This window comes from Gymnodraco acuticeps, unplaced genomic scaffold (assembly GCF_902827175.1).
Source record: "Gymnodraco acuticeps unplaced genomic scaffold, fGymAcu1.1, whole genome shotgun sequence".
In the NCBI taxonomy this organism is placed as follows: domain Eukaryota; kingdom Metazoa; phylum Chordata; class Actinopteri; order Perciformes; family Bathydraconidae; genus Gymnodraco; species Gymnodraco acuticeps.
Window position 1 is genome coordinate 115,060 of NW_022989750.1, and position 25,767 is coordinate 140,826.

At 41.3% G+C, this 25,767-nt stretch overlaps 1 protein-coding gene and 1 long non-coding RNA gene across 7 annotated transcripts in view; one reads left to right on the forward strand and one right to left on the reverse strand.

The window, feature by feature from the left end:
* LOC117536233 (cAMP-specific 3',5'-cyclic phosphodiesterase 4D-like) overlaps nucleotides 1–25,767 on the reverse strand; it is a 122,371-nt gene that overhangs the window by 22,396 nt on the left and 74,208 nt on the right. For 4 of the 6 annotated variants that reach the window (XM_034201106.1, XM_034201186.1, XM_034201321.1 and 1 more), the window contains 5 exons: nucleotides 8,832–9,023; nucleotides 5,710–5,746; nucleotides 4,880–4,953; nucleotides 4,752–4,801; nucleotides 4,282–4,394 (listed from right to left, as the gene is read on the reverse strand). In XM_034201106.1, the coding sequence (XP_034056997.1) occupies nucleotides 4,282–4,394; nucleotides 4,752–4,801; nucleotides 4,880–4,953; nucleotides 5,710–5,746; nucleotides 8,832–9,023 (466 nt within the window). Of the gene's footprint in view, nucleotides 1–4,281; nucleotides 4,395–4,751; nucleotides 4,802–4,879; nucleotides 4,954–5,709; nucleotides 5,747–8,033; nucleotides 8,076–8,831; nucleotides 9,024–25,767 lie in introns of all 6 variants that reach the window. The other 2 variants (XM_034201055.1, XM_034201254.1) reach the window with 1 other exon arrangement.
* LOC117536632 lies at nucleotides 1,326–19,227 on the forward strand. The gene is made up of 3 exons (XR_004567599.1): nucleotides 1,326–1,388; nucleotides 4,308–4,401; nucleotides 19,191–19,227. It is a non-coding gene; the product is annotated as an uncharacterized LOC117536632 (long non-coding RNA).

A 25,767-nucleotide genomic window follows, 5' to 3' on the forward strand; every position in this document is an offset into this window, starting at 1 on the left:
ACACACACACACACACACACACACACTGTTTGTAGATCCAGTCCTGAGTCAGATCCAACGGGCTCCCTCACTCAGCATTGAGCCCCCCACCCCCTGCAAAGCCTGCACTGCTGATCAATAGATCCCAATGTAAATAAGGCAGCCAGCGGCGCTCCCCGTTGCTCACCTGTCTGAGTCTCCAGCACAGACAACCGCAGAGAGCCGATGCCGGCATGTTAACCCACGCATGCTGATGTTAGAGGCTACTAAAAATCCGAAACGAGAAGCAAAAAAAAGTGACGGGCTGCTCACTCAGACTGCTCCACGCTCAGCAGGGATGGCTTAAAAATGAAAAAGAAGTCCGTCTGGAAAAAAAAGTTCCCACAGTCCCATGTGCTGTCCTGAAGGTAAAGGGGGGGTCGGAGGGGATGGGTGGGGCGGGGTGAGGTGGGGGAGGTTGGGGATGTGGTCTATCATTGGGGGAGAAAGGGTGTGGACTGCAGTTGCTCATCCAACTACTGTCACACACTGTCAATGAGAAACATAGAGAGGGAGAGTGAGAGGCTGTGAGGAGCCCCCCCTCCTCCGCCCCGCACGCTGCCCAATCAGATGGGTCCGGCATCAGGGGCTGGGTGGAGGAGAGTGATCTGATTGGCCTCCTGGGAGATGGAGGAGGACTGAATGTAGCAGCCAGATGGTGGAGAGGAGCATGAGGGAGGGAAGCTGGGAGATGAGGATTTACTCTTTCATAGAGGGAGAGTGTTCTGGCCATGTTCACACTGAGGCTGCATGTGTAATCACATCCCGTTTTCTCCCCTCATATGCTACCTAAATTGTCTTACAACAATAAACAGGAAGAAGCTACTTGCACTTTGTCAATTCTGTTCTGCACACATGGACAGGAGCAACAGACCCAGATCTGGAAGCATGTGACCTGCTTGTGATTCTTATTGGAAAGCTAAAATAAAAACAAGTCATTGTTGTCATGACAAAAGCAAACACTAAAAATAGAAGAGACAACATATATTACCAGCAAAATATCCTGTTGAAATATTAAAGATTGTTGTGTCTGCCGTGGACGTTTTTCTATTTACTTGAGGTAAGGTATATTGTATCTTAAAGGAATGCTCCACTCATTAGATAATTAATCAAAACTTCAGTATTTAGTGAAACATTATGTTTAAACCATACTCTGAAGAAATCAGCGATATTACCCGGTAAATAATGATTGTATAGCTCTTTTTTTATCAAAACCTGTATATTCCGTCAGGCTGCTGCCATTTTGCCCATTTTCAGTAGTCACGTGATGGTCGTGACGTCATCCATGCGTTCACTTTGTAAACACACGAAAACATGGCGAAGTTTTGAGCAATATGAAGAGATTGGAAGGGGGGAATTCAGCCATACAGGTTCGAGCCTACTTAGTACTACTTAGTAGATACAATGATTTTGATTACTAGATATGTATGCATGTAGTACCACCCTTGCTAGCGATTCCCTCTCTAGTTTAGCATACTCAGCCTCGTTGTCCCTGGCCCTAGAACCACGATTTTATGGGGCCAGAAAAACTGGGGGAAAATACCCACTAGCCGGTACTACGCTATATGGAAAGACCACCAAAAACTGGCCTGGCCTGGACGATAAAGGACGTTTAAACGGGGCTACCCGCTGCAATGGAAATGCGCTATAACATACCTTATTCTTACTCGAGCACTACTTCTGGTCCTCCGTCGCTTCACACTTGCAGAGGGCGATTTCTCAACTGGCCGAACTGGTGTCCTGGTCGGTGATGACACCAAAAAGACCGATGGTACTGCATCTCCATTAAGTAATGGTTGTTCAATAAATCCCATGTTATGTTTTATCATACTCTCAGAGTAGTCGTCCGGAAACTTGAAATGTTCGCTGCATACATGCGCCTGTGGATCTTTCGGTTCGGGCCGGCCACATTTCGCTAGCCACTGCCTCCGAACGTACTTCCTACGCTTACCTTTTGGCAACAGATGGAACCGAGCATTCCGTGGATTGTTCCTATCAGAATTGTGGCAATGTTTCGCGATACAATGAGGCATATTTGAAGAGAGTAACTACAGTAAATAACATGAACATCAACGTGTCCTCGAAACCAAACGCATGGTTTACGTCACGTCCGGTAAAATGGCGCCGCCCACAGTGTTGATGTTATTTCGGTAATTAATCAGTTTAAAATCACTGATAATGTCATCGGATAAAAAAAAATAAAAAAAAGACTGGTAGAGACTGGTCTGTTTTATCGGATGATAATTATTTAAAAATGAGTGTCATGAGCATACCATTCCTTTTAAAGGGGACAAAATGCACTTTTGTACGTCTTTTATACATGAATATGTGTCCCCGGTGTGTCAGGGGCGCTGTAGTCTGCCACAAAAGCAGCGAAGAAGACTTCCCGCGCATGGTTGCCATGGTTGCCCTTCTGTTTATTCTCCGCTGTGGACACTGGCTCTCTTTCTCCCTCCCCGAGGCAAGCGTTTGCTCCTGCTGCTGTAATTCTCTCCGGTTTGCCACAAGCAGATGACAAACACCCACCTCTCCGCCGGTCAACATGTCCGTTAAAGTTTAAATCTTCCGGACAAAATTGGAAAAGTGCCTGTCAAAGGTCTTCTTTGTTATTTATTGAGCTTTAAAACAAATGAATAATGACTCTATATGATCATATGAGAATAATACACGGAAGACGGAGCCTCTGTTTTCCTCCCCCTCTTCTGAGAGCCCAGCAGCTGATCAGAGCATGCTCCCCTGTCCTGCAGGGGGGTGTGGTCAGCTGCAGCTCATTTGCATTAAAGCTACGTCACAGAATCAGCCCTTGCAAAAACAGGGCTAAAAAAGAGCAAATAGAGTGAAATGAGGCATGGCTAAAATGCATGATCTGTTTGGCATTTTGAAAAAAAAACTTCACAGACATGTTTTATATAGGTATGGCCCTACAATATATTATTAAAATATAGCATGATAGGTCCACTTTAAATTCAGCCTCTCCATCTCTTTTATCATGTTTTTTTATCGCTTATTGTGTTTTATGTCATTAACATCTTCTGTAGATTTCTTAGACAATGATTTTTTATGAATTGTTTTATACTTTAGTTTATAAACTAAAGTATAAAACAATTCATAAAAAAATATACATACATAAATGTATGTCATCGACGTGTGATTGACAAGATTTATCTCAATGGTTTCCAGCTTATTTGGCATTTATCAGCCATATATAATTTGTTTATGTATATAAAGTGTATGGATGTAGTTGTCTGATGATGATGTGAATAGTTTAAAGGTCCCATGACATGCTTTTCTAGTTATCCCGTCCCCTTGTGTGTTATGTAGCTTTTTATGCATGTAAACGGTCTGCAAAGTCACAAACCCTCAAAGTACACCCTGTAGCGAGTAAAACTCTAACACAGAAAATACCTGTCTATGCTGCCCCAGAACGCCTCGTTGGACATTTTTCTTTTTCCATTTTTTTCTTCCTGAGTATAGTGGCGTAACGGCTCTGCGGATTGGTCCATTGCTCCTCACACACACACACACTCACCCTTATCTTTTCTCAGCCGCGGCTCCGCGGAAATCCGCACACACCCACACTCACAGCCTGGCTGTGAGAGTGTGTGTGTGCTCAGACTGAGTTTTGCGGTGTCTCGCTCACTCGCAGACCCCACGCAGCAACCAGGAAACGACACCAGTAATCCAGCTCACATTGTCCGCTCCTCGAGCCTCAATGCGCAACGTCCCGCCAACACGGCACCCAGACCCCATGCAGCATTTTCCTCTGTTTTTCATTACTGGTGTCATTTTCTGGTTGCTAACGCCATTATACACATAATCACTGATGTTCCGCTGTAACGGTGGTGGACTCATCAGAACAAAGTGGGCGAGCTGACCAATCAGAGCACAGTGGGCTCATAGGGAGGGGGGGCAGGAGCTCCAACAAACCGTTTAGGACAGAGAGTGAATACCTGGTGAATACACATACTATACAGAGATGCTGTATGAGAAACCAATGTGAGTTTGGAACATTGAACAATGTTAATCTATTCTAGTAGACCTCAACAATGGAATTATGATCAGTAGAAATGGCCATGTCATGGGACCTTTAAGAGAGTAGGACCTCAGTGCTCCACCTCTTTTTGAATGTGGGCTTTTGCATATTTGATTTGCTCCATATGATAAAGTTTTCATATTTTTTAAGAAAATATTGTAAGAGGCATACAACCTAATTGTGTTGGATTAAAAAACAGTTTGAATTAAAACTAACAAATGTCCTCTCACCTTATTGGAGGCCATCTCGCCGACAGAGTGTCTCGTCTGCAGCGTCTCCAGCTGGTCCAGACACCAGTCCAGCTCCTCCATCGTCTCCACCGCCAGCTTCTGGCAGGGCTCCTCTGAAAGGTCAGAGGTCACACACACACACACGTTACAGGTCAGCTGAGGGACTGATATTCAATACATGTAAATCAACTATTTAAACCCATTAGGTTCAAACTCTGCAGCATGTCTTTCACATTTACGATGAAATTACAGTATTTTCATAAAAAGATAATAACATGAAAGTATTCTGTAACAGAATATAATATATAAAATGGGAGTTGAAGGTAATACAGGAGAATTATAAAAAAAACGTTTATAAAAGTGTGTTTTTACAAGGGATGTGAAAGATTAAATGAATTATGCTAATTGTGCCTAAGCCTAATTATGTGATAAATCTCAGTGGCCCACTAAACAGGGATGATAACACTGACCTGTCAGACATGGCTTGCACATGGACGGCTGCTGGCTGCTTGTCGAACGCCTGAAACAAGTACAAGGGGTTAGCAGAACAATACCATTTTGAGTAGTTACTCCTTCAGTCTGTCTTTCTTGTTCTTACTTGTTTGTGACACGATCTTGCAGATGTGTCAGAACAGCAAAGTTAGTTCTCACTGTTCGGAGACTGGCAAGAACCTAAAAAGAGTTTAAAAAAAGAGAGGAATGAGTATTGGAGATGTATTAAAAGTCCTGTTTGGAAATACCCGAGGCATGTGCCCCTTAATATCAGGAGTACAGAACAAACAGTAAAGTGTGATGGCCTTAAAAGGGAACGTTCATCCAAAAAATACATATGTGACTCTTACATATCTATCATCAATGTAGATTGTTTGAATTGAGATGAAAAAGATGGATACATCAACCTTAGAAATGGCCGCCTTCTCTCAATTATAATGGAAAACAATGGCACTTGGTACAATACCAATATCCAACTACAGGTGGGCCAAAAGTACGTTTTACATATTAGTCTGGAATCATAACATTGTACAAAGATTGTGTTAATGAGCCAACGTTGGAGAGTGTTCAGAACAAAGAGTGTGTGGGTGTTTTCTGAGAAGAAATGAACCATCTATTATTCCTTAAACCGATGAGTAAGGGCAATGTGGATTGTCTGGACAGACCCACACCTACAATTAGACATTATTAGTTTGAATGTAAACTAAGTACATTTTAAAAGTTATTATTTATACTCAAATCAAATACAAGTAAACCCACCACTACAGCAATTAACATGACGTGATATGAAACTGCCAAAAATGATTGTGCGTGCATTTTTATAAATCTTCGAAAAAGCCATTGGGTTGAGATTATATATTCTGTTTTAATTAAAGTGGCGAGTGCATTTCAGATTTTCAGATTTTTACAAAAGCACTAATGTACAATGCTACTAACCTGTGCAAATGGAGTCACTATCATGTCTTCTCCATGCCTGAAAACACCACAGACAAACACAAACAGTGATCCAGTAAAAACACTTTGTGACCAACTTAATATGAGCACTGTGAAGAAGGAGAGAGGAGTACAGCTGGCTTCGGACCATGGTGGATCTCTAATATCACACAGGACATAAGGAGGGGAGGGCAGATTGTTTTAGTCATACAAATATTTCTTTGAGGCAAAGCTGCAGATTATCATTCAACCCTCAAAAGCAAAACAAAGCTGCTCCAGGTTTAGATAAGACAGAGGAAGTCAGAAAAGAGGAAGACAATTTTAGACAAAGACTATCAATACAGTAGTTCCTGGCAAGGAATTGCATTTACCCATTGAGATTCAAATAAAGGTGTCATTAAAACTGCATTAAGTTATATTTATATGATTAAATCAATGACAATTTTTTAGCTTTATGTTTTGATTCTCTGGCCTTTTCGCTCTCATGAAGCTTGCCGTGTAAAACCATGGCTGCTGTTTCCACCAAACAAACTGATAGTCAACCTGTTCAACATTAAGGACAAATATACATTTTCCATGTGATTGGTCAAATGGTACTGTAGAATTCAGCAGCTTAAGACACAGTTATTTGTGTCAGGAATTGGTGGAGCTACACAGGGCCGGCCCTTGGCATAGGCAGCATAGGCGAATGCTAAGGGCGCATCAATCTATGGGGGGGGCGCCGAAAAAAATAAGTTAGAAATTAAAAAAAAAAAAATTTTTTATTTCATAACAACACAATTTCCCGATTTTGGATCAACAAAGTACATCTTATTATCTTATACTAACAGAACCACGCCTATATTGCGTACAGCGCCCATAAACTATGGCGCACCCCCCCCCAAATCAAGTTGAACCGCCCCAGCCCCAGTAAAAACCAGAGGTTTATGTGAAATAGTTCTTTTTTGGAAATAATGGTTTTAGTGTGCAATTATAGGTTTTAGTTTTGTATTTGTGTTAATTTAAAATAAATCAAACTCCCAAAAAACGTATAAAGCTTTTATTAACATTGGAATTTACTGTGTAAGCGGCCGCAGGGGGGAGAGCTTTAGAGAGCTCTCTCCTGAAAGACTGAGAGGCTCTGATAACCTCAGCTCAGTGAGGTAAAGGCACACCTTTATATGATCATTATAGTTATAAAAAAATAAGAATAGTATGAAAAAAAAGTTGTTATTAATAAACAAGAATACAGTTTAAAAGGGGAGTGATTTGTAAAATATCCATAAATAAAAATAAAATCTGCTTACAGTTCTGTTCATATGGGTGTTGAGAGATGTATCCATAGATCTCTTAATGTTGCTCTCAAAGTGCATCAGATTGATGCTTTTAACTTCAATATAAAAAATCTTCCCAGGGCATCATGCCCCCGGACCCCCCTAGAGGAGGTTAGGTCCAGCCCCACTTAAATCATGTTCAAATGGATTGGAAACTAAATACATTTGCACACATCTTGTGTCCATATATTTCTGTTTTGGTGGTCATGCCACAACCGTGCACGTGCATGCGGTAGTCATAGTGAGTGTCTGCATTTTTGGGGGGGGGGGGGCGCCTGCTAAAATCTTGCCTAGGGCAGCAAATTGGTCAGGGCCGGCCCTGGAGCTACAGTAAAAAGCAAATTAATATTAAAATAACTTTTGGGTGGATGGATACCTGCCTTCCAATGGGATGCTAATATTGCCCTGTATCCACTGATTGTGTAAGCAGTGAAATATTTCGCTAATAGGTTAGCCGTGACAACAGAATAATCCAATGTTAGGTCAGTGTTGCTATTAGGGTGAAAAATAACTTAATGCAGGTTTATTTCTGCTCTTACAGATTTTGCCCCCAAGATACATATTTGTGAGGAGCGGTGTTCGTGCATTGGGTTCTGGGAGTTTGGGAGAGGTAGAGTTTTCTGGGAGCTTTAGAGTCTCAACATGCACCTCGCCATTCAGACTTCAGGGTAAATCCATGCTGCCAGTGAAACGTACAATGTCAGAGTCAGCCTGCCCAGCAAACATTTTGACTTTGGGTAAAAAACACAAAATGTTTCTGTGAAATGTAAGCCTGATTATGAAAAGATTGAAAAATGACAAATGTTTAGTACACTTTAAACGTATGTGACATCATCTGTCAAATGCTTGCTTGGGCTGTTTCATTATTTTGCAGGGGTGATTAAACAATTTGGGATAGGGTGGGTGTAGGTGGAAGAGGTAATATGTTGTCATGAGTCAAATATGTTAGACATATGATAACATTGCACAGCCCAAAGAGAGAGGAATCACAGCAGTCTTCAGACTTTGTCTCACCGAGGTAGCCAATTGACTTCCCAATGCTTCAATCCCTCCTCCCTTCAAAACAAAGGAGTGACAGCTATTGGTGGAAGAAGCCATATTTACACTCTGCACGGATACATCCCTAGCTGTATAAACAGGCAGGGACTGGATAAAGTGTTTCTGAGCGGAGATTACATTTTAGACTTAGTTGTACGCACCAACTAAACTTGACTGCTGACTATCATCAGCTCTGAATGGCAAATAAGGCCAGATGGCAAAGAAACTGAGCTTAAAAGGATATTAACAAATATTGAAATTACATTCAAGTGTTTCCCTAGTAATTGCAACAGTAGTGATACAATCAATGTGATCTGATTCTTTACACAATATATTGTGAATCAAATCAAATACTACATAACATGCCGATTAAAGAGTCTCAAATTAGAGCTTCAGTTTTCAGTAACAATTTTCAAAATATCTTCTGAATTGTACATGTATCTAATTTTGTCAACAAAAACTGTGACAATAGCAATTCAATAATTTATATATTTTTTATTTTTGGGTGAACACTGCTAAAATGAGTGATTTGGAAAAGAAAGAGATTGAAAAAACAAATAAATAGCACACATTTGTAAACATCCATATGCCATTGTCTAATTAACAGACTATTTCAAGCCTTCCATGATCTGCTGTTATCAGAAAGTTTGTAGATAGTTTATGAAAGAACATATATATATTCAATATACTTCACAGTGAAGTAAACCAATAACTTCTAAATCAGCAACCCAAAACTGCAAGGTGCAACATGAGGGTAACATTTAAAATACTCACAGGTCGCTGGCAGTGGACGAGTTGCGGGACATGTTTTTGGGCGAAAGGTCGAAGTCTGAGTCGGAGCGGTAGAGGAAGGACTCACGGCGCTGACTGTGAGGGAAGTTGGCTTGAAGAACCAGACCAGAACTCGGGCTAGTCTGAGAGTCCAGTGGACTGCGACCCACCGACAGGCCATTGTCCACATCAAAACTACAGGAGAGAGAGAAAAGAAAATACATAAATATGACTGTTTCAGCACCTGCTAATCAGTCACCTACTACTACTATTGCCGCTTTTGCTCATAAACTACATTAGCATACCTGAACATTAAGAGGAATACAATGGGCCATAGGAAAAGCAGCCACCAATATTATAAAGAGTGAATAACACAAGATAAGCAAAGTAAAAACCAAATGTGTAAAAATGCGCTTTATTTGATAACTTGAATAGAAACAATAGATTCAACATTAACTGGGGTCACCTCTCAGCATTCCCTTCAAACGCAGTGATTCTCAACTAATTGTATACTTATTTAAAACAGCTCCTTTACCCACTGACAACAAATTGAGACAGGAATTAAAACTAAGATAAGGATAAGGTAAGCTACATGATTAGGTGTAGCATGCAGAAGTATCCACAGATCATTCTATTTTCATATACATTTTTCTTCCAATAAAGTATCCTAAAAATCATGTCAAGAAGACACAAGACTTATACAAGGATAAGGCTCCCAGAACAAGAACACCATGCGACAGCCAATGATGCGATAAAAAAAAATTAAATATCATAGCTTGAATAAAATGCTAAGTTTACTTGTTATAAAATGGATAAAAGGTTGGAGTAAATTGTCTACCCAGCTGTAAGTCTTTTTTAAATAGCCGACCTTGTGATTACTCGCTTTTTCGCAATCACATACACTCACACACATCTTTCTTTCCCTCTGCTATCTCCGTATGACGTCAACACTGACGTCATGCCTGGTACGTCATGCCTGGTACGTCAGCAGAGCTACTTACCCATACACCCCACCCGCCACTCCCTTTATCACCCCATCGCAGCCATCCCATTGAAAGGCACCCCTATTACTGAACAAATAACTTTATGAGCTTAGCGTTTACGGTCATAGTTTTATTAAAATGTTTTCCTTGGTATGATTAAAATGAACTTGTATTTAAAAAAAAAAAAAACCTGGTTTCAGTCCAACTCTTGTAACCAAACCGTATCACAGCCCGACGCTGCCCTGAAATAATCCTTTTGGAATCACTCCAATCCACAGGGTCGAAAGATGAAGGGTGGGTGTAGCAAACACACACTCAAAACAAAAATCCCCCTTTACCCAAACAATTATTTCAACCAAACTAGGGATATGAAGTGCAACCACAAAAGAGGCAAGAGCTAAAATAAAGAAATAAGTTCTAAGAGTGACAGAGAATAACTTGACGTTGAGTGAGACAGTAGAGGAAAGTAAAAGCCTCCAACATGCAATATAGTTCATTTTTGTAGCTTCATCATCATCATCATCATCTGTGCCTTGCTCGACTACTGCACTCTTCTTGAACACTAAAACTATTCACTATTCTACCACGATAAACATCTTCATTTTTAGATTGTAGCATAACAAATGACATTTTAAGGCAGCATTATGGAGATACATGAGTGGTCACTTCTAAGGTATTTGTATCAGTTAGATCTATTGTTATCCGTCACAATATGGATTCCCCTCCTTCCTTGGTCGTAACAATAGAAAGCAGAGCCCTGGAAGGTTGCTTCTGCTTCTATTTTTAGCTCAGCCTGCCTCCAGTGCTCAAGCAATAGCAACCAGTGCCGGCTAAATGAGAGATGGCTATTATGCAATTGATGCTGAATGAAATACAGATTCACAGATGCAAAGAGAGGCAGACGCCGGGGAGGGGGGGGGGTCTGTATCCAGCACAGTGATGGGCTCAGCATCTCACACCTGATTGGTGTGACAGGAGAGGATGGGGGTGCTGCAGCAGGACTTATCTCAGTGATAACACTCCACTACACCTCACCTGTTTCCCCCCGGCTCAGTGTAGTCGGCCGTGACGAGGCTCCATCAGAGGAGACCGCTGACGTCAGAAGCTATAAATAGATCTGCCTCCCAGGAAAGAGGGGAACTGGGAGACTTGTGACGGAGCTTACGTAGATACCCCCCTCCTCCCCTTCGAAGGCATGGGTGATTTCTCCCCTCCTCATGCCTACATATGTGAAGGACTTTTTTGTTTGTTTTTGTTTTCGATTGGTTGAGTGATTTTAAATGACCACAAGTAGAAATACAAGACCAGTATTTTCTCTCGATTCTCCAAATTATCTTTTTCTATCTTTTACTCAGCCGCATTTCTGAGTGAGCAGCGAGGATGTCGAAGTATGTTGCTAAAGGACACTAAAACTGTTTTGTCCTTCAAGCACTAATTGTTGTCAGTTGTGAAATTAAAATGTCTTTCAGATTTGAGGTCAGATGACAGATTGTTGACCTATCATGTCCTTGGTGATAACAGTTTCACCAGTAAAAAAAATATGATTGTTCATTGGATAACCATATGAACAATCATTATTGGGGATACAATACTGGCTTTAAATTAAGTACTAACCTGCAAAAAAAGCTTTTCAATGTGTACTGTAGCTTTATTCACCTCATTGTATCAGAGTTGGTGATACTGGATTATACAGATCTGGAATTAAATATTATTACAATTTATTAATGCACTAGGGATAAATAAACACAACATATGATGAATGAATGCCAATAAGGGCGGTGAGAAAAAAAAATGTATTTGACTTATTGTGATTTGTTGATGTTTTTGGTGGCAGAATATTTTCACAGGGTGGCCTGCTTTCATTCATTCCTACTCAAAGAAGCAGAAGAGGTTTCTGATAAGGTGACAGCTCCCTCTACTGAGAAATACATGGAACTGCAACATCCCATAAACAAGACTGCTCAGATTTTATATTCTGACCCATCCTAAATCCTTAAATCATTCCTTATGACATTTAGTTTGTAATTTTCATTTTTATGGTAGTCATGAGACTGTAAAGGTGCGAACATCAGACTTTTACAACTACTTACTATTTATATTACTTCTTCAGCAACAACTACTAGAAGTAGGCTACTAAAGGCAAGGGACAAACTGTTTTATCTTTACATTTTCTTACAAATATTTCTATAGCATCACAGATCGCAATTCTTTGTTTAGTAAACATCCTTTTGAGTGAAAAACTAAAAAATGAATGTATTATTGTATTCAAAAATCCTTAGGCCCACTGCATTAATAAAATGAAAAAGTAACATTGCGTGATTCTGTTCTTTCTTACTTAATAAAAAACTATTTTTCACTTTTATCCCATAATAGCGAACTACACAGCTTTTTTAAGACACTTGTGAGACAACCAGACTGACGGCAACATAACAAGTTGACCTTGTTCCGTCTGCTTCCAGCATTGTTCTCCGCTTCTCTGACGTAAATGACGCCTCCCTTTTCTCTCTTTAACGCCTCCCTTTTCTCTCTTTAACTGTGTTTTAGTTAACTTTTCACACACACACACACACACACACACACACACACACACACACACACACACACACACACACACACACACACACACACACACACACACACACACACACACACACACACACACACACACACACACACACACACACACACACACACACACACACACACACACACACACACACACACACACACACACACACACACACACACACACACACACACACACCCACACACACACACACACACACACACACACACACACACACACACACACACACACACACACACACACACACACACACACACACACACACACACACACACACACACACACACACACACACACACACACACACACACCCCTCTGCTTTTGTTCCCAGGATGTTTAGTTTGCGTTCCCAACATATTAAAGAAGAGGATTTTTTTTTTTCCTTGACCCAAATTGAAAAGGCTGCAGAGGCAATCAATTCATTTGATCATCACAACAAAATCAGTGTTTGCTCAATTGACTTTGATGAAGATGAGTGACTAGACTGCGTCAGGATTACAGCGCTGGAAACTAAGGCTGGAGCCACACGGAGACGATAACGAACCGAATTCGATATAAAAAAAGTCTTCCGTCCACACGAGACAGCTCGACCCGCTGGAGACGCTGTAGTACATGCCGGGCCTGTAAGTGGTGCATGGTCAGGTTTGCCTTCACTAACTGTACGGAGGCTCAGTCATTGGTACATGTTTATCTATAAAGCCATGTTGGGTAAACTACCAATATGCTCTTTGATCTCACAGAGAGTGGCAAGTAGCTATTGCCTGAGATCCCAGGATGTGTTTTTATTACATGTGCCAAGTGCTAGGACTGTTTTAGGTAGCCTACTAAAGCTTTTATGTGTGTTGCTCCTCTAGCTTGGAACACTGAGCAAACATTTTTGAAAGTGAGCATTTTGGTTCCCTTGCATCATTTTAAAGCTCTGATAGATGAAATTTTATCATATATCTGTAATTATGTTGTATTGATGTCCTTTTTGTTTTCTGTTGTCTTTATGTGTAACCAACGTGCTGCAGGTCTCCCTTGAAAAAGAGATCGTTGATCTCAATGGGATTTTCACCTGGTTAAATAAAGGCTACAAACAAACAAACAATGGTTGCCATGGTTGCCCTTCTGTTTATTCTCCGCGGTGGATTTAGCAAACATGTAGTTCAAGTAGTGCTGTAGCGACGCGTCGACGACGTCGACGCGTCGACTTCAAAATATCGTCGACGACATATTTCCGCGTCGACGCGTCGCTACACACACGTGGGTCACCCAAAGCAACAAGCAGTTCGCAATCGCACTTCAAACACAATGGAGACTGAAACGGCTACCACCTCCTCCTCACAGGATTGCGCACGAAGCCCCCAAACGAAAACATCTCGCCCTAGGTCTTCAAAAGCATGGGAATATTTTAAAGTTAGTCCAAAACGCAAAGATATTTATATATTTATATCTCACTGAGACTGCTGCATAGCCTAGCAGAAGCAGCAGCTAGCTGTGGTGGCTACCATTAGCAGCTAGCATTTGCTCTCCGATTTTTACATAGAATTATGGATTATAAATGCAATCACTTTTTTATACATAGACGTTAAAAACCTATGGATTAACCGATTCAGCCGCGTTTTTTGTCATTTTAATGCCATTGAACACGTCTTTTGATCAGATTGACAGCTACGGTGGTGAGACGATCTCCCTAGAAGCTCTGTGAAGGTACGTGTTGTGATGACTGTATTTGCTTCCCCTGTCGCGAGTCCGGATCACTCAGTGATGATACTATATACCTACATAATCTGTGGAGTCTCAGCTTTAATCGGATATATTGTATGTGCAGCTACGATAAGTAATAAGGGTACTTTTATCTTGAGTTCTGTGCCAATGTCCGTTAGCATTTTTCGCTCAGGGGTAATTTAGATGCTTCTTATGAGACTTGTGTTTTGTTTTGGTAAACATGGTTTGTATCGTCAGTTAGCTGAGATTATTTCCGTTAATCTGGTATAACACATTAATAGGTTCTTAAATATGAAGATCCCCTGAGACACAGTATCGTGAAAAAATATTTTTTTACATTACGTTTTTTTTACATTACGTTTTTTATGAATTGAACAACAGAAAAATAATCGTTAGATTAGTCGACTAATCGATCAAATAATCGCCCGATTAATCGTTTTCAAAATAATCGTTTCCCCCCAGCACTAAGTTCATGTAGTTCTCCATGTTCACTTGTTGCTGATGGTTGTGGTGGTAGAGGAGCTGTATATGTTGCACTAACATCTGTAGCATGGTCAGTAGCAGTAGCAGCAGAGGTGGGGAGAGGCGGGGCTATTGCGTCAACGTTATCAGGAAATGATCGTATAGGGATGTGCACGGAGCCGTTTGGCCCCCCAGAGCGTTGCGTTCGCAGATCTACCCACCTTGGGACCCGTTATCGTTATCTGCGTTTCCCTGTCGGCCTCGTGTGGCCGAACCGTCTATAAGATAGAGAACTGTAGCGGATACGACCCGTTTCGTCTCCGTGTGGCTGCAGCCTAAAGCCAAATAATGTTGGTCAATAACTCCAAAAGGTTTTGACAATTTTTTTGATAATTTATTTAAAAGATGTATAGGGATTTTACAAGCAAAAGGGACCCAATCTCCAGGTTAGCAGTTGTGAAGTTTGCCACATTTCTTTATATCTGAATTCTGAAAGTAAACAAAAAATAATGTTTGGGTAGTGGACAGTTTGGTGGACAAAACAAGCTATTAAATACATAATTAGTTGAATCCCTACTGTATCACTATTACTGCTGAGAGATTTCTTTAACCAATGTTTTGGTTAAAGAAAACTGTCTGATCTTCACTTGAACTTAAAATGTATGTAACAGTGAGACACAGTGAACTTTTACAGCTACATACATGAAGGTCAACCTTAAAGTGTCACTGTTCTTTAGCTGGTGAACGGCATTGCTGTCACACAGAGTTAGGGGGTTAGAGTTACAGTCTCTTTGATGTTAAACCATGCTCAGAGGCACAGTTTTCATCCCAGGCGGATTTGATCCTTAACTGTACAAAATGTTAAAACCTTAGGATGGGAAACGTATGACCATTTCCAGTTATTATGCATGCACGCATGTTCGTGCTGTGCTCATGGGAACTAGGGCCGAGGGATTTGACAAACTTTCTGTTATGCGTGTAATAGTGATACAGAAAACAAGCATCAAGGCCAGATGCTATCTGAGGGTGGACAACACAGGACCAGTGTCAAAGGTCAACCCACACACACACACGCTCCCTCCTGTTTTCTTTCCTCGTAGCGTGGGAATTGGCTGAGGGGCCTTTAGCGTCACACCAGGAAAGAGGCAAGAGGTGAGGCGTAGAGGAGGAAAACAGAGCAGGGAAAACGTTGTGAATGTATGCGTGTGTGTGTGTGTGTGTGTGTGTGTGTGTGTATAGTAAGAGTAACAGGCTCAAATGTACTGATGATTTAACACCATTACAAATAAGTAAAAACAGCAAACTGTAAGAATGAAGCAATTAGAAATAATCCTTTTTTGGGGGGCAATGGGTGTGTAAAACAAAACTGTGTGTGTGTGTGTGGGGGGGGGGTGTTTGGGAATGAGAGACCTAAGGGAGTGAAGAGGGTTTGTTTGCTTTACACCTCAAACCCATTGTACATTTGATCTGAAAGCAGCAGAAAAACAACACGCTTCCCCCGCATGCACCCCCCTGCCAAACAGATCTTTCCTTCCACTGTCACAGTGTGTGGTTTGTACACTGTGTGTGTGTGTGTGTGTGTGTGTGTGTGTGTGTGTGTGTGTGTGTGTGTGTGTGTGTGTCCGCGTGTGTGTGTGTGTGTGTGTGTGTGTGCATGTGTGTGTGTGTCACGACAGCACACAGAATGAGATGAGGATAAGGACAGCCCTCATCAAACCATACAGTCATGTCCAGTGTCCATGATATCATTTTCAAAGTTAATCACATTCCTCTTATTGAAGGAGATGTACATTTAACCTTTTTCAATTCCACATAACGTCCTTGTGCTGAATTTCTTCCTCTTGCTGAATAAATTGCTATTATAAAATCCAAAAATCTTAACATTTTTGAAACTGAGGCAGTTACTGTAGCAACACTCTGTTTAGAGACACCAGACTTGGTCCAGAAGATCCTTGTTCTACGAGGTACAATTATGTTTTCTATCAATGAAGTCTGGGGGCTTTAAAGAGAGCATAGAACATGGCTTCAGTTGCCCTTTGGAAAGGAGTGGACTGTCTGACGAAAATGTATTGTTGAAAATAAGTTTTGCTGCTGCCCTCTTCAGTACATAGTTGTTTTGGTGTGCTAACTCCTATGTGTCACCAAACTTGGGGTGTGCCAACCGACAGCTACTTATACACCGTCTATGGACAAGTACACAACACCCCCTATAAATCATCTTGAATATCTCTAACAACAACAACAACAACAAAAAAGTGAAGTAAGACAACCATTGGCCTCACTATGTTTTAGTGTCAGCTGATTGGCTGGACAAAACATGCAGGCAAGTGGTTGAATATGTGGCAATACAATGTATGAGTGTATCCCTGGATAAACAAAGACTATATATAGGCAATCTCAGTACCAAAGCGCTATAAAGGAAAAAGAACAGCAACAACATGGAGAGGAACTGTAAGCCACAGCAGACATCTAGAAAGTATTCCTACATACATAAAGACCTCAAGATGTCATAGATAACTTCTAGACAATCCTGATCAGGAACAGATAGATTTCTAATATCATTTGATTTAACACCTACAGTTTTATCGCTGCAGTTGTACTTTAGAGAGGGATGGTGAACATTTAATGACATGCAAAGATCAGGACATAATAAACATCCGTTAAGAAAACTAGTTCCAGTGTTGAGTACAGTCACAGTGGCGTGAAACACACCTCCATGGAGAGCCAGTTGCTCTTTCCATGCACCTGACCGGCCTGTGGATCGCTGTCCAAACAGAGCACACACTCTGAGTCCAACATCAACATCTGATCTCAGAGCAGCTCATGTCCCTCTAAATATAGCCAAGGGGAGGAAAAGGTTGCACCAAGTAAAGCCAGCTGCTGTGTTATTATTTTCCTGTGTGACCTTTGACCTAAAGGCAGAGGAAGGACTCCTGCCTTTGAAAACTGCAGACATCTGTGTTGATTACTGCCACGAGAGAAAGAAGAAAGAAAGCAAAGAGGAGGAGGCTGAACGTTAAACGCCCTGATCCATATTCACAGTATCTTCACATACTAAACATTGTAGAAGTTTTAGTATACGTGTGAGTTTAGTATGCATGCAACCAGTGTAGCTGTGCAACTCTTTGCTTTAGTTTTATCATTTCTTTATATGCTTTAGTAGTTTCATTTAATCGTTTATTTGAACCGGGAAAGTGCACATTGATGAACACTTTAAAACAAAAATAATGCTTACAAGTGTAAATGAGCCGGATTTTAGCTTTGAGCTAATTTCCATCCGTAGTTCCGTCACATACAACATAATAAGAACATGACATTTATATACATGGCAAAAATAAATACATGATATGCAGAAAGAGCATGAGCAGCATACAAGCATTTACCACATGGCAGTACAATGTAGCAGCTATGATATATAAAGTGCAAGATAAGATAAAAGTGCTACATAAAGTGCAAGAGGAGATACCCCTGTACAAAAGTGCATTTAGCGGTGATTACACGTGTGTTTGTTTCTCAACCATTCTTTGAGTTGACCTTTAAAACTATGGAGAGTGGGACAATCCCGTATCTCAGTTGGGAGGCTATTCCACAATGAGCTGCCTTTAATGGAGAGGACATTTTGTCCAAAAGTGGTCCGTCTGCGGTGGACTTCACAGTGTCCTCTGGTTTCTGACCTGGTGCAGCGTCCAGTGTGTTTTTTGTGGATGAATTCCCCTAAGGGGGGGGCACATACTTTTAAAAGATTTAAAATTGTCAAAACTCAAGAAATTGTGTTTCTCAAAGATGGTACAGTGGTGGTATGGATTTGGCTTTCTGTCAAACACCTTGATAGCTCTCTTGTACAGCTGTTCTATGGGTTTCAGGTTTGTGGCACAAGCAAACGACCAGTTTGTAAAACAGTATTCAATGTGGGATAGAATATGCAGTGGAGGTATGACTTTGCAGCATTGACAGTTAAGAAAGGTCTAATTTGTTTAAAATGTTGCAAGTTGAATTTAATGGTATTGGATACTTTCTTAATATGTTTCTTAAAAGTCAAGTTCGAGTCCAGTATGACTCCAAGAAACTTGAACTGGGGGACTAGTTCTATTTCTGCTCCGTTTAAAAACACGTTGGATCCTTCGATTTTGACTGGTCGTTTACTGAACATCATGCATACTGTTTTTTTTGCATCTAACTGTAAGCAAATGTTGTTCAGCCAGTGTTGAACCTTGTCCAAAGCATTTGAGAGACAGGATGAGATAATTTCAGTGTTTTTCCCATGTACAAAGATGAGCGCATCATCGGCATACATTTGCACATTCAAATCAGGACATACATTAGGCAAGTCATTAATGTACAGAGAAAACAGTAATGGTCCAAGAATGGAACCTTGTGGAACCCCAACAGGGTTCACAAGGTAGGGGGATTTGTCTCCGTTGACCAAAACACACTGTTTTCTGTTCTATAAATAAGACTTAACCCACTGTATTGAATCTGCCGAAAAATTGTTTAGGGAATCCACAACACTGGATGGTTTTTTGTGAGATCAAGTACCTTGTTAATGTCTACTTCTTTGGATGTGTACCTTCTGAAAACCCAGAGCACAGACATTCACTTTCTGTCTTTATTCATCTACAGAGTAGATGCGTCGAAAGGAGCCAGTTGAGGTGGTTCGGGCACCTAGTTAGGATGCCACCTGGGCACCTCCTTAGGGAGGTGTTCCAGGCACGTCCAGCTGGGAAGAGACCAAGGGGTAGACCTAGGACCAGGTGGAGGGATTATATCTCTTCGCTGGCCTGGGAGCGCCTTGGGATCCCCCAGTCAGAGCTGGTTGATGTCGCCAGGGAAAAGAAAGTTTGGGGCTCTCTGCTGGAACTGCTACCCCCGCGACCCGACCACGGATAAGCGGGAGAAGATGGATGGATGGATGGAGAGTAGATAGATTAAATGAAAACCTGACCATCTACCATATATTTTTGAGTTAGATTGTTTTATCCTTGGATGATTGTATGCTGCTCTTGCTCTTTTGCATTTTTTGCATATCATGTATTTTGTTTTTGCTATGTTTGTAAAATGTCATTTTCTTAAATGATTTATGTGAGGGACTGGGGATGGAAATTAGCTCAAAGCTAAATCTGGCACTGTTACGCTTGATACATTTTAATGTTTTAAGTGTTCATTACTGTGCATTGTCCCTGCCAAATAAACGATTAAATAAACAAATTAAATAAAAAATGGTTGAAAAAGGATATTTTCCCTTGGCTTTGGAGTAGAGATTCTGGACAGAAAGCTAGCTGTACCTTGTTGTTTGGTCAAAAATATTTGAAGGACGCTGACCATGTAGAGTGGTGGCCCCTGTATAAGGGCAGGGTCGGCGTCATGGGGGGTCATTCGTGGGCCATGTCCCCCCAAATGAGTCACTGTGCCCCCCCAACGCAGGGTGGGCAAGCCTTGCCACTTCTTTTTTTTAATCATATAAGTGAAAACGTTTCCACTAAAGGTTTTTTGTGTGAAATACATCAGAAATAAAGAATACAAATATAAAACACAGCCTGAGGTGTGCTCACTGCTGCTCTCTGATTGGTGTGTTGCTTGACCAATGACCCCCGACGTTTGTTTTGTTATCATTACGTGGCTGTGTGTTTAGATGAAAGCCCGGTGGCAATCTGTTCATCTGTTATACTGATTATACAGCAAAGCCATCGAAAATAATATGATATACAGTACAGTACAAGTAGCCTACTTCTGGGTCTCTGTTTCATTCAAGCTCGGTTCTGTGTGTGTGTGGCACGATCGCATTTTGTGAGTGCGCGAGTGGTAACGGAATGTTGTTGTTAGCATCTGGTTAGCTAGCTATGCTAACGGATATAAAGAGCTGTTTCTACACCAAGGTGGAGGAGAGTCCTCTCCTGTCAGACTGAGAGGATCGTATAACCTCAGCTCAGTGAGGTAAGGACTCTCAGTGTTTAGATAGTTCACTTTAGTGTAGGTTATCTCAGTGGGTCTCAAACGGTTTGGTCACCATTTATGTAAACAAGTATTTGCGAGGAACACATTTATATGATCATTATAGTTATTAAAAAATAAGAGAATAAATGAAAAACGGGTATGAAATACTATAGGACAGTAACACAAGAATACAGTTTAAAGGGGAGTGATTAGTAAAATATCCATAAAGAAAAAGTAAATCTGTGTACAGTTCTGTTTCATATGGATGCTGAGAGATGTATCCATATCTCTTCATTTTGCTCTCAAAGTGCACCAGATTGATGATTGATTGATTCAATATTTTAAAAATAATCTTCCCGGGGGAGCATGCCCCCAGACCCTCCTAGAGGAGGTTAGGTCCACCCCCACCTAAAACATGTTCACATGGATAGGATACTAAATACATTTGCACACTTTTTATATGGTGGCCTATGTCCATATGTTTCTGTTTTGGTGGTCGTGCCACAACCGTGCATGCACAGGTCATAGGTGCGCTAGAAAATAGCACTACACCCCTGCAATGTGTGTGAAAGACAATAGACTTTACAGCATGTTTTTTTAAATTGAAGTTGCGTTGGTGTTTGTGTGTTGGTTGTTGACGGCAGTGTGTGCCCCCCCTTGATAAATGATTGCCCCCCCATTTGATTTGTTCTAGAGCCGACCCTGTATAAGGGTTTAGTCCTAACTGCAGTAGACTCGGTTTAAATTGTACTTTCTCGCCTTTTGATCAGTGGCGAACCGTCAGGGCCTTCAAGGTATTCAGAGAATACCCTGGAACACTCAGATAAAACAAACAAAAAATCGATTTAATTATATAAATAAAATGTAATAAAATGTATATAAAATGAATAAATGAGAATCGTATCTGTGTTGATGATCTGCAATATTACAGTGTTACGTTGATTTGTTTGTCCTCGGACCATGCACTACGCATTTCAGTGGTTTTGTGTTAGAAAAGAAAGCAACCAATCAGATCTTGTTCTGGGTCTCTGGGTAGAATATCCTTCAACCAAGGTATTCTACATCCTTGAAAGAATGCCCTGGCCGTTGCACTGAATGAGAGCGTACGTTTGGACTGACAGTTTGATTAACCAATCATATATTGATTTATAGCCAATGGGCGTATTCTTTCAGAGTTCCCCTCGGTTCCAGGGTATTCTAGAAGGCCCGCTAGTTAACTGGCTCGAGACAGAGGATCTAGATGAATGCGACGAAGCAATTCATGCCGTTTTATTGTTTTTAACGTTGAAATGACAAGTGCAACAGGTGAAGATGAAGTTGTTGCGGGGGGTGTGCGTGTCTACAGAAGGTCCAGTTGTGATAGACACGGTTCGCCACTGCTTTTGATGCATGCCCCTCTGACTCACTTTCTATCCAAGGCTGTTCTATCAAAAGAGGGCAAAATTAAAGGGGAGAAGACCCAAAAAACTAAAAATCTTAATAACAGTTCTGCAGGGCATCTGTTTGCTGTCTTTGGTGTTTCAACTGTGGTTCTACGTACTACATGGTCTACAATGTACATAAATAAGAGTGCATTTTTAACAGACTTTAAATATGAGTGTGACTAAGCTAGTGCTCAAATGGTTAAATGTTTGATGTGCAGGGCAGCTCTAAAGTTAATTCACTCCTCCGAAGCGGAATTGATCGTGGAGTCCATGTCAGTGATTAGCACGGACTATCCAACCGGACAGAAATCCATACGCTGTTTGATGAGCATTAACATCATTAGAAAATGGTTAGGAGGGTAACACTCTGGGCCAGAACCACACACACACACACACACACACACACACACACACACACACACACACACACACACACACACACACACACACACACACACATACACACACACACACACACACACACACACACACACACACACACACACCACACACACACACACACACACACACACACACACACACACACACACACACACACACACACACACACACACACACACACACACACACACACACACACACACACACACACACACACACACACACACACACACACACACACACACACACACACACACACACACACACACACACACACACACACACACACACACACACGATTATAGCCCCAGCAGTAGAGACCTAGATTTGGCTCCAGAATCGACCTGAAAATCGAACAACCTTACATCACACAGGTGGACAACTGGAAAGGCAGGTTCAGGGCACGAACACACACACACACACACACACACACACACACACACACACACACACACACACACACACACACACACACACACACACACACACACACACACACACACACACACACACACACACACACACACACACACACACCACACACACACACACACACACACACACACACACACACACACACACACACACAGTCTGTCTGTCTTTGCCCAGCAACAGTCCATGCCGAGTGCTCCTCTAATCATGTTCAAACGGCACTAATTGGCGCCTTTCGGTTACAGTGATTGAGTCCGGCAGTAAGGCAGGAGTGTGCCACTTCCTCCGCTAATTAGCCGAGTGCAAACCAGAAGCAGCCAATCACATTGCTGATCAGCGGGACACAAGAAGATAAAGACAACGGTGACAGGAGAAAGGGGGTTCCTCCAAGTCTTTCTTTAACTTTTTGACTCAAATGTTTTAAGGTGCTGACATCATGTGAAGGTTATTTATTATTTCCATTAACGGAAAGTTATGGAGTTATAAATGGTTATAGATGTATAATATCTAATATATAATTAAATAAATATTGCTGACATTATTGATTAAGGGGATCAGGTATCGCACACTGAGCCATATACAATCTAGTTTCTCTCTGAATGTCAATCAAATATGTATCAAAAGTTGCTTTGTGTTATTTTATATAAGAAAACCCCAATTAATTCCACACAGTGAGGCATACAAATTAGCACTGGTGGTTTCCGATCAGTAATCGGTACAAACATAGTTCAATCAACATAATTGTTAATGGAAAAATAAAAGTTGAATGGATGCAATTAAATATTTGAGATATAATTGATAATGCATACAACATATTTTTTGTAGAAAAAAGGCAACCTGACCAACCTGTTTGCGAAATAAACCCTAACCATTAGAAAATACAAGATGCCCTTGCTAGTCATAGCAATAATACTTACAAACTTGTAGGTCCTTATAAAAGTATGTATTTATTGTTAATAGCTGTCTACTTAGTGCAGGAACCAGAGCTTCATCATGACCCTGAGTCAATATTCATGTGTCATGTAACATAAACTAATGACAGCAACTTTGACGCGCTCACACCATAGACTGTATATATTAAGACTCACACACGTCTCACCATCTTATCAAATTACTGCACTCTTGTGATCTGACATTATAAAGTGGTTTAAAGTCTAGACCAGGGGTGGCCAACCAGTCAGAGGTTAAGAGCCACATTTTTTCTATGTTACTTCAAAGAGCCACATCAAACACACAGTCACTGATACCGCTTGTTTCAGTTTTTTGTTTACTGGAGACAAGATTTCAACCACGTCACTGATGCATTTTTGTGGCATTGGGATATATATTTTTTAAATCCTCTGGAGCAGAGAGAGGAGCTGTGGATTATTGATTAATGCATCAGTGTTTCTTAGGGTCAAAAACACTAAACTCACAACTTAAAATGAAAGCGTTTAGTTTATTTAATAAAAGAGCACATGTTCAATGTGAAAAGTGACAGTAGTTATAGATTATTTGCAATTTGGTGCTATATAGGCTATATATATATTTTTTTAATTATATATATATTTTTTTTAAACACCTTGAATTTCAGGGGGTGCGCGGGGCTCCGTTGGCGGGGCGCAGCGATCCTCCAAGACAATGGTAGGGGAAACACTGGATAATGTTTAATCAACGATAGGTTTTCCCCCCCTCAAAGGTGATTGGTTCACTGCATCGCAGGTATTATTGTGATTGGCTGTTGGGCCACATAAAAATTATACGCGCTGTCATCCTCTCATACTGACACCACACATACACAACATACATAACACGGGACGAAAGTAACGGAGCGATTTTATCCGAGCCCAAACAACTTTGACCGGCCAAATTACGTCAGAATTATCAGCATTCAATACTTAACAGACCTACTAAATATCAGGTTTAACTGTCAGGAGTAGCTAGTGTTGTCACGATATCAACATTTTGGTTTTGATACCAAGTCAAGAATTGCGATTCCGATTATTTTCTTTAAAAAAGGGAAACGGTCTTAAATGTAATTATTGTGCTTTATTTCACACCAGAACCATAACCATAACACACACTTTTAAACAATGAGAACAATAAATACAATAAATGACAATAATTCGTATTAAATAAAATTAATAAATGTCTTACAGACAGGCCTCATGGTGTCCGTAGGCTTGCCCTCACTGTCAGAGATATCGCTAAAATACTTCCAAATTTCGCTTCTGGCGTCTTTTTTGTCAACAAGCCGAGGCGCAGCGGCAGCTGCACTCCCACTTGCAGCCATGCTTCTCGTTTTCTCACATGCTCTGGCAGCTAGCGCGTGCACGAGAGAGGGGAGGCACTTAGAGCGTGCTTGAGAGGGGAGGGACTTAGAGTGTGCTTGAGAGGGGAGGGACTTAGAGCGTGCTTGAGAGGGGAGGGACTGCAGGCACGGCTGCAGTGCAGGGAGTGGAAGCAGAGCGCTGAACACACACGGCTCTTATTAAAACGGCGCTTTCTCACCGGAGTACTTTTCCCCGTTATTCTTAAAGTACCGATACTAATGAAACGGAGGAATCGTAACGTTTTTAACGGCAGGGTATCGCGGTACCTTTCAAGTATCGGTACACCGTGCAACACTATTCAGGAGTCAGTGTCTCTCCCCCAAACTCACACATATAAAATTCGATATGAACTGAAGAGCCGCATGAAACTAGGCAAAGAGCCGCATGCGGCTCGAGAGCCGCGGGTTGGCCACCCCTGGTCTAGACCAACCATACCTGGCATCCTGATGTGTAGGCAGAGCCCTGAAGTCTATGTAGGTGATCAAGTTCACTTGTAAAACACTGAACAGTCCTCATTTGTTTGAGTAACCTAAAACTACTGCAACAAAATAATATAACAGGGCCTGAGATGTCAGAATAACACTCGGACCCCTGTTGTAGCTCTGCTATTCTACACAAGCACACACACAAAACTCCAACACAGTCACAGTTGTCCGCTGACGTCAGTTGTGGTTTCATGGCTGTCACTGCATCGGC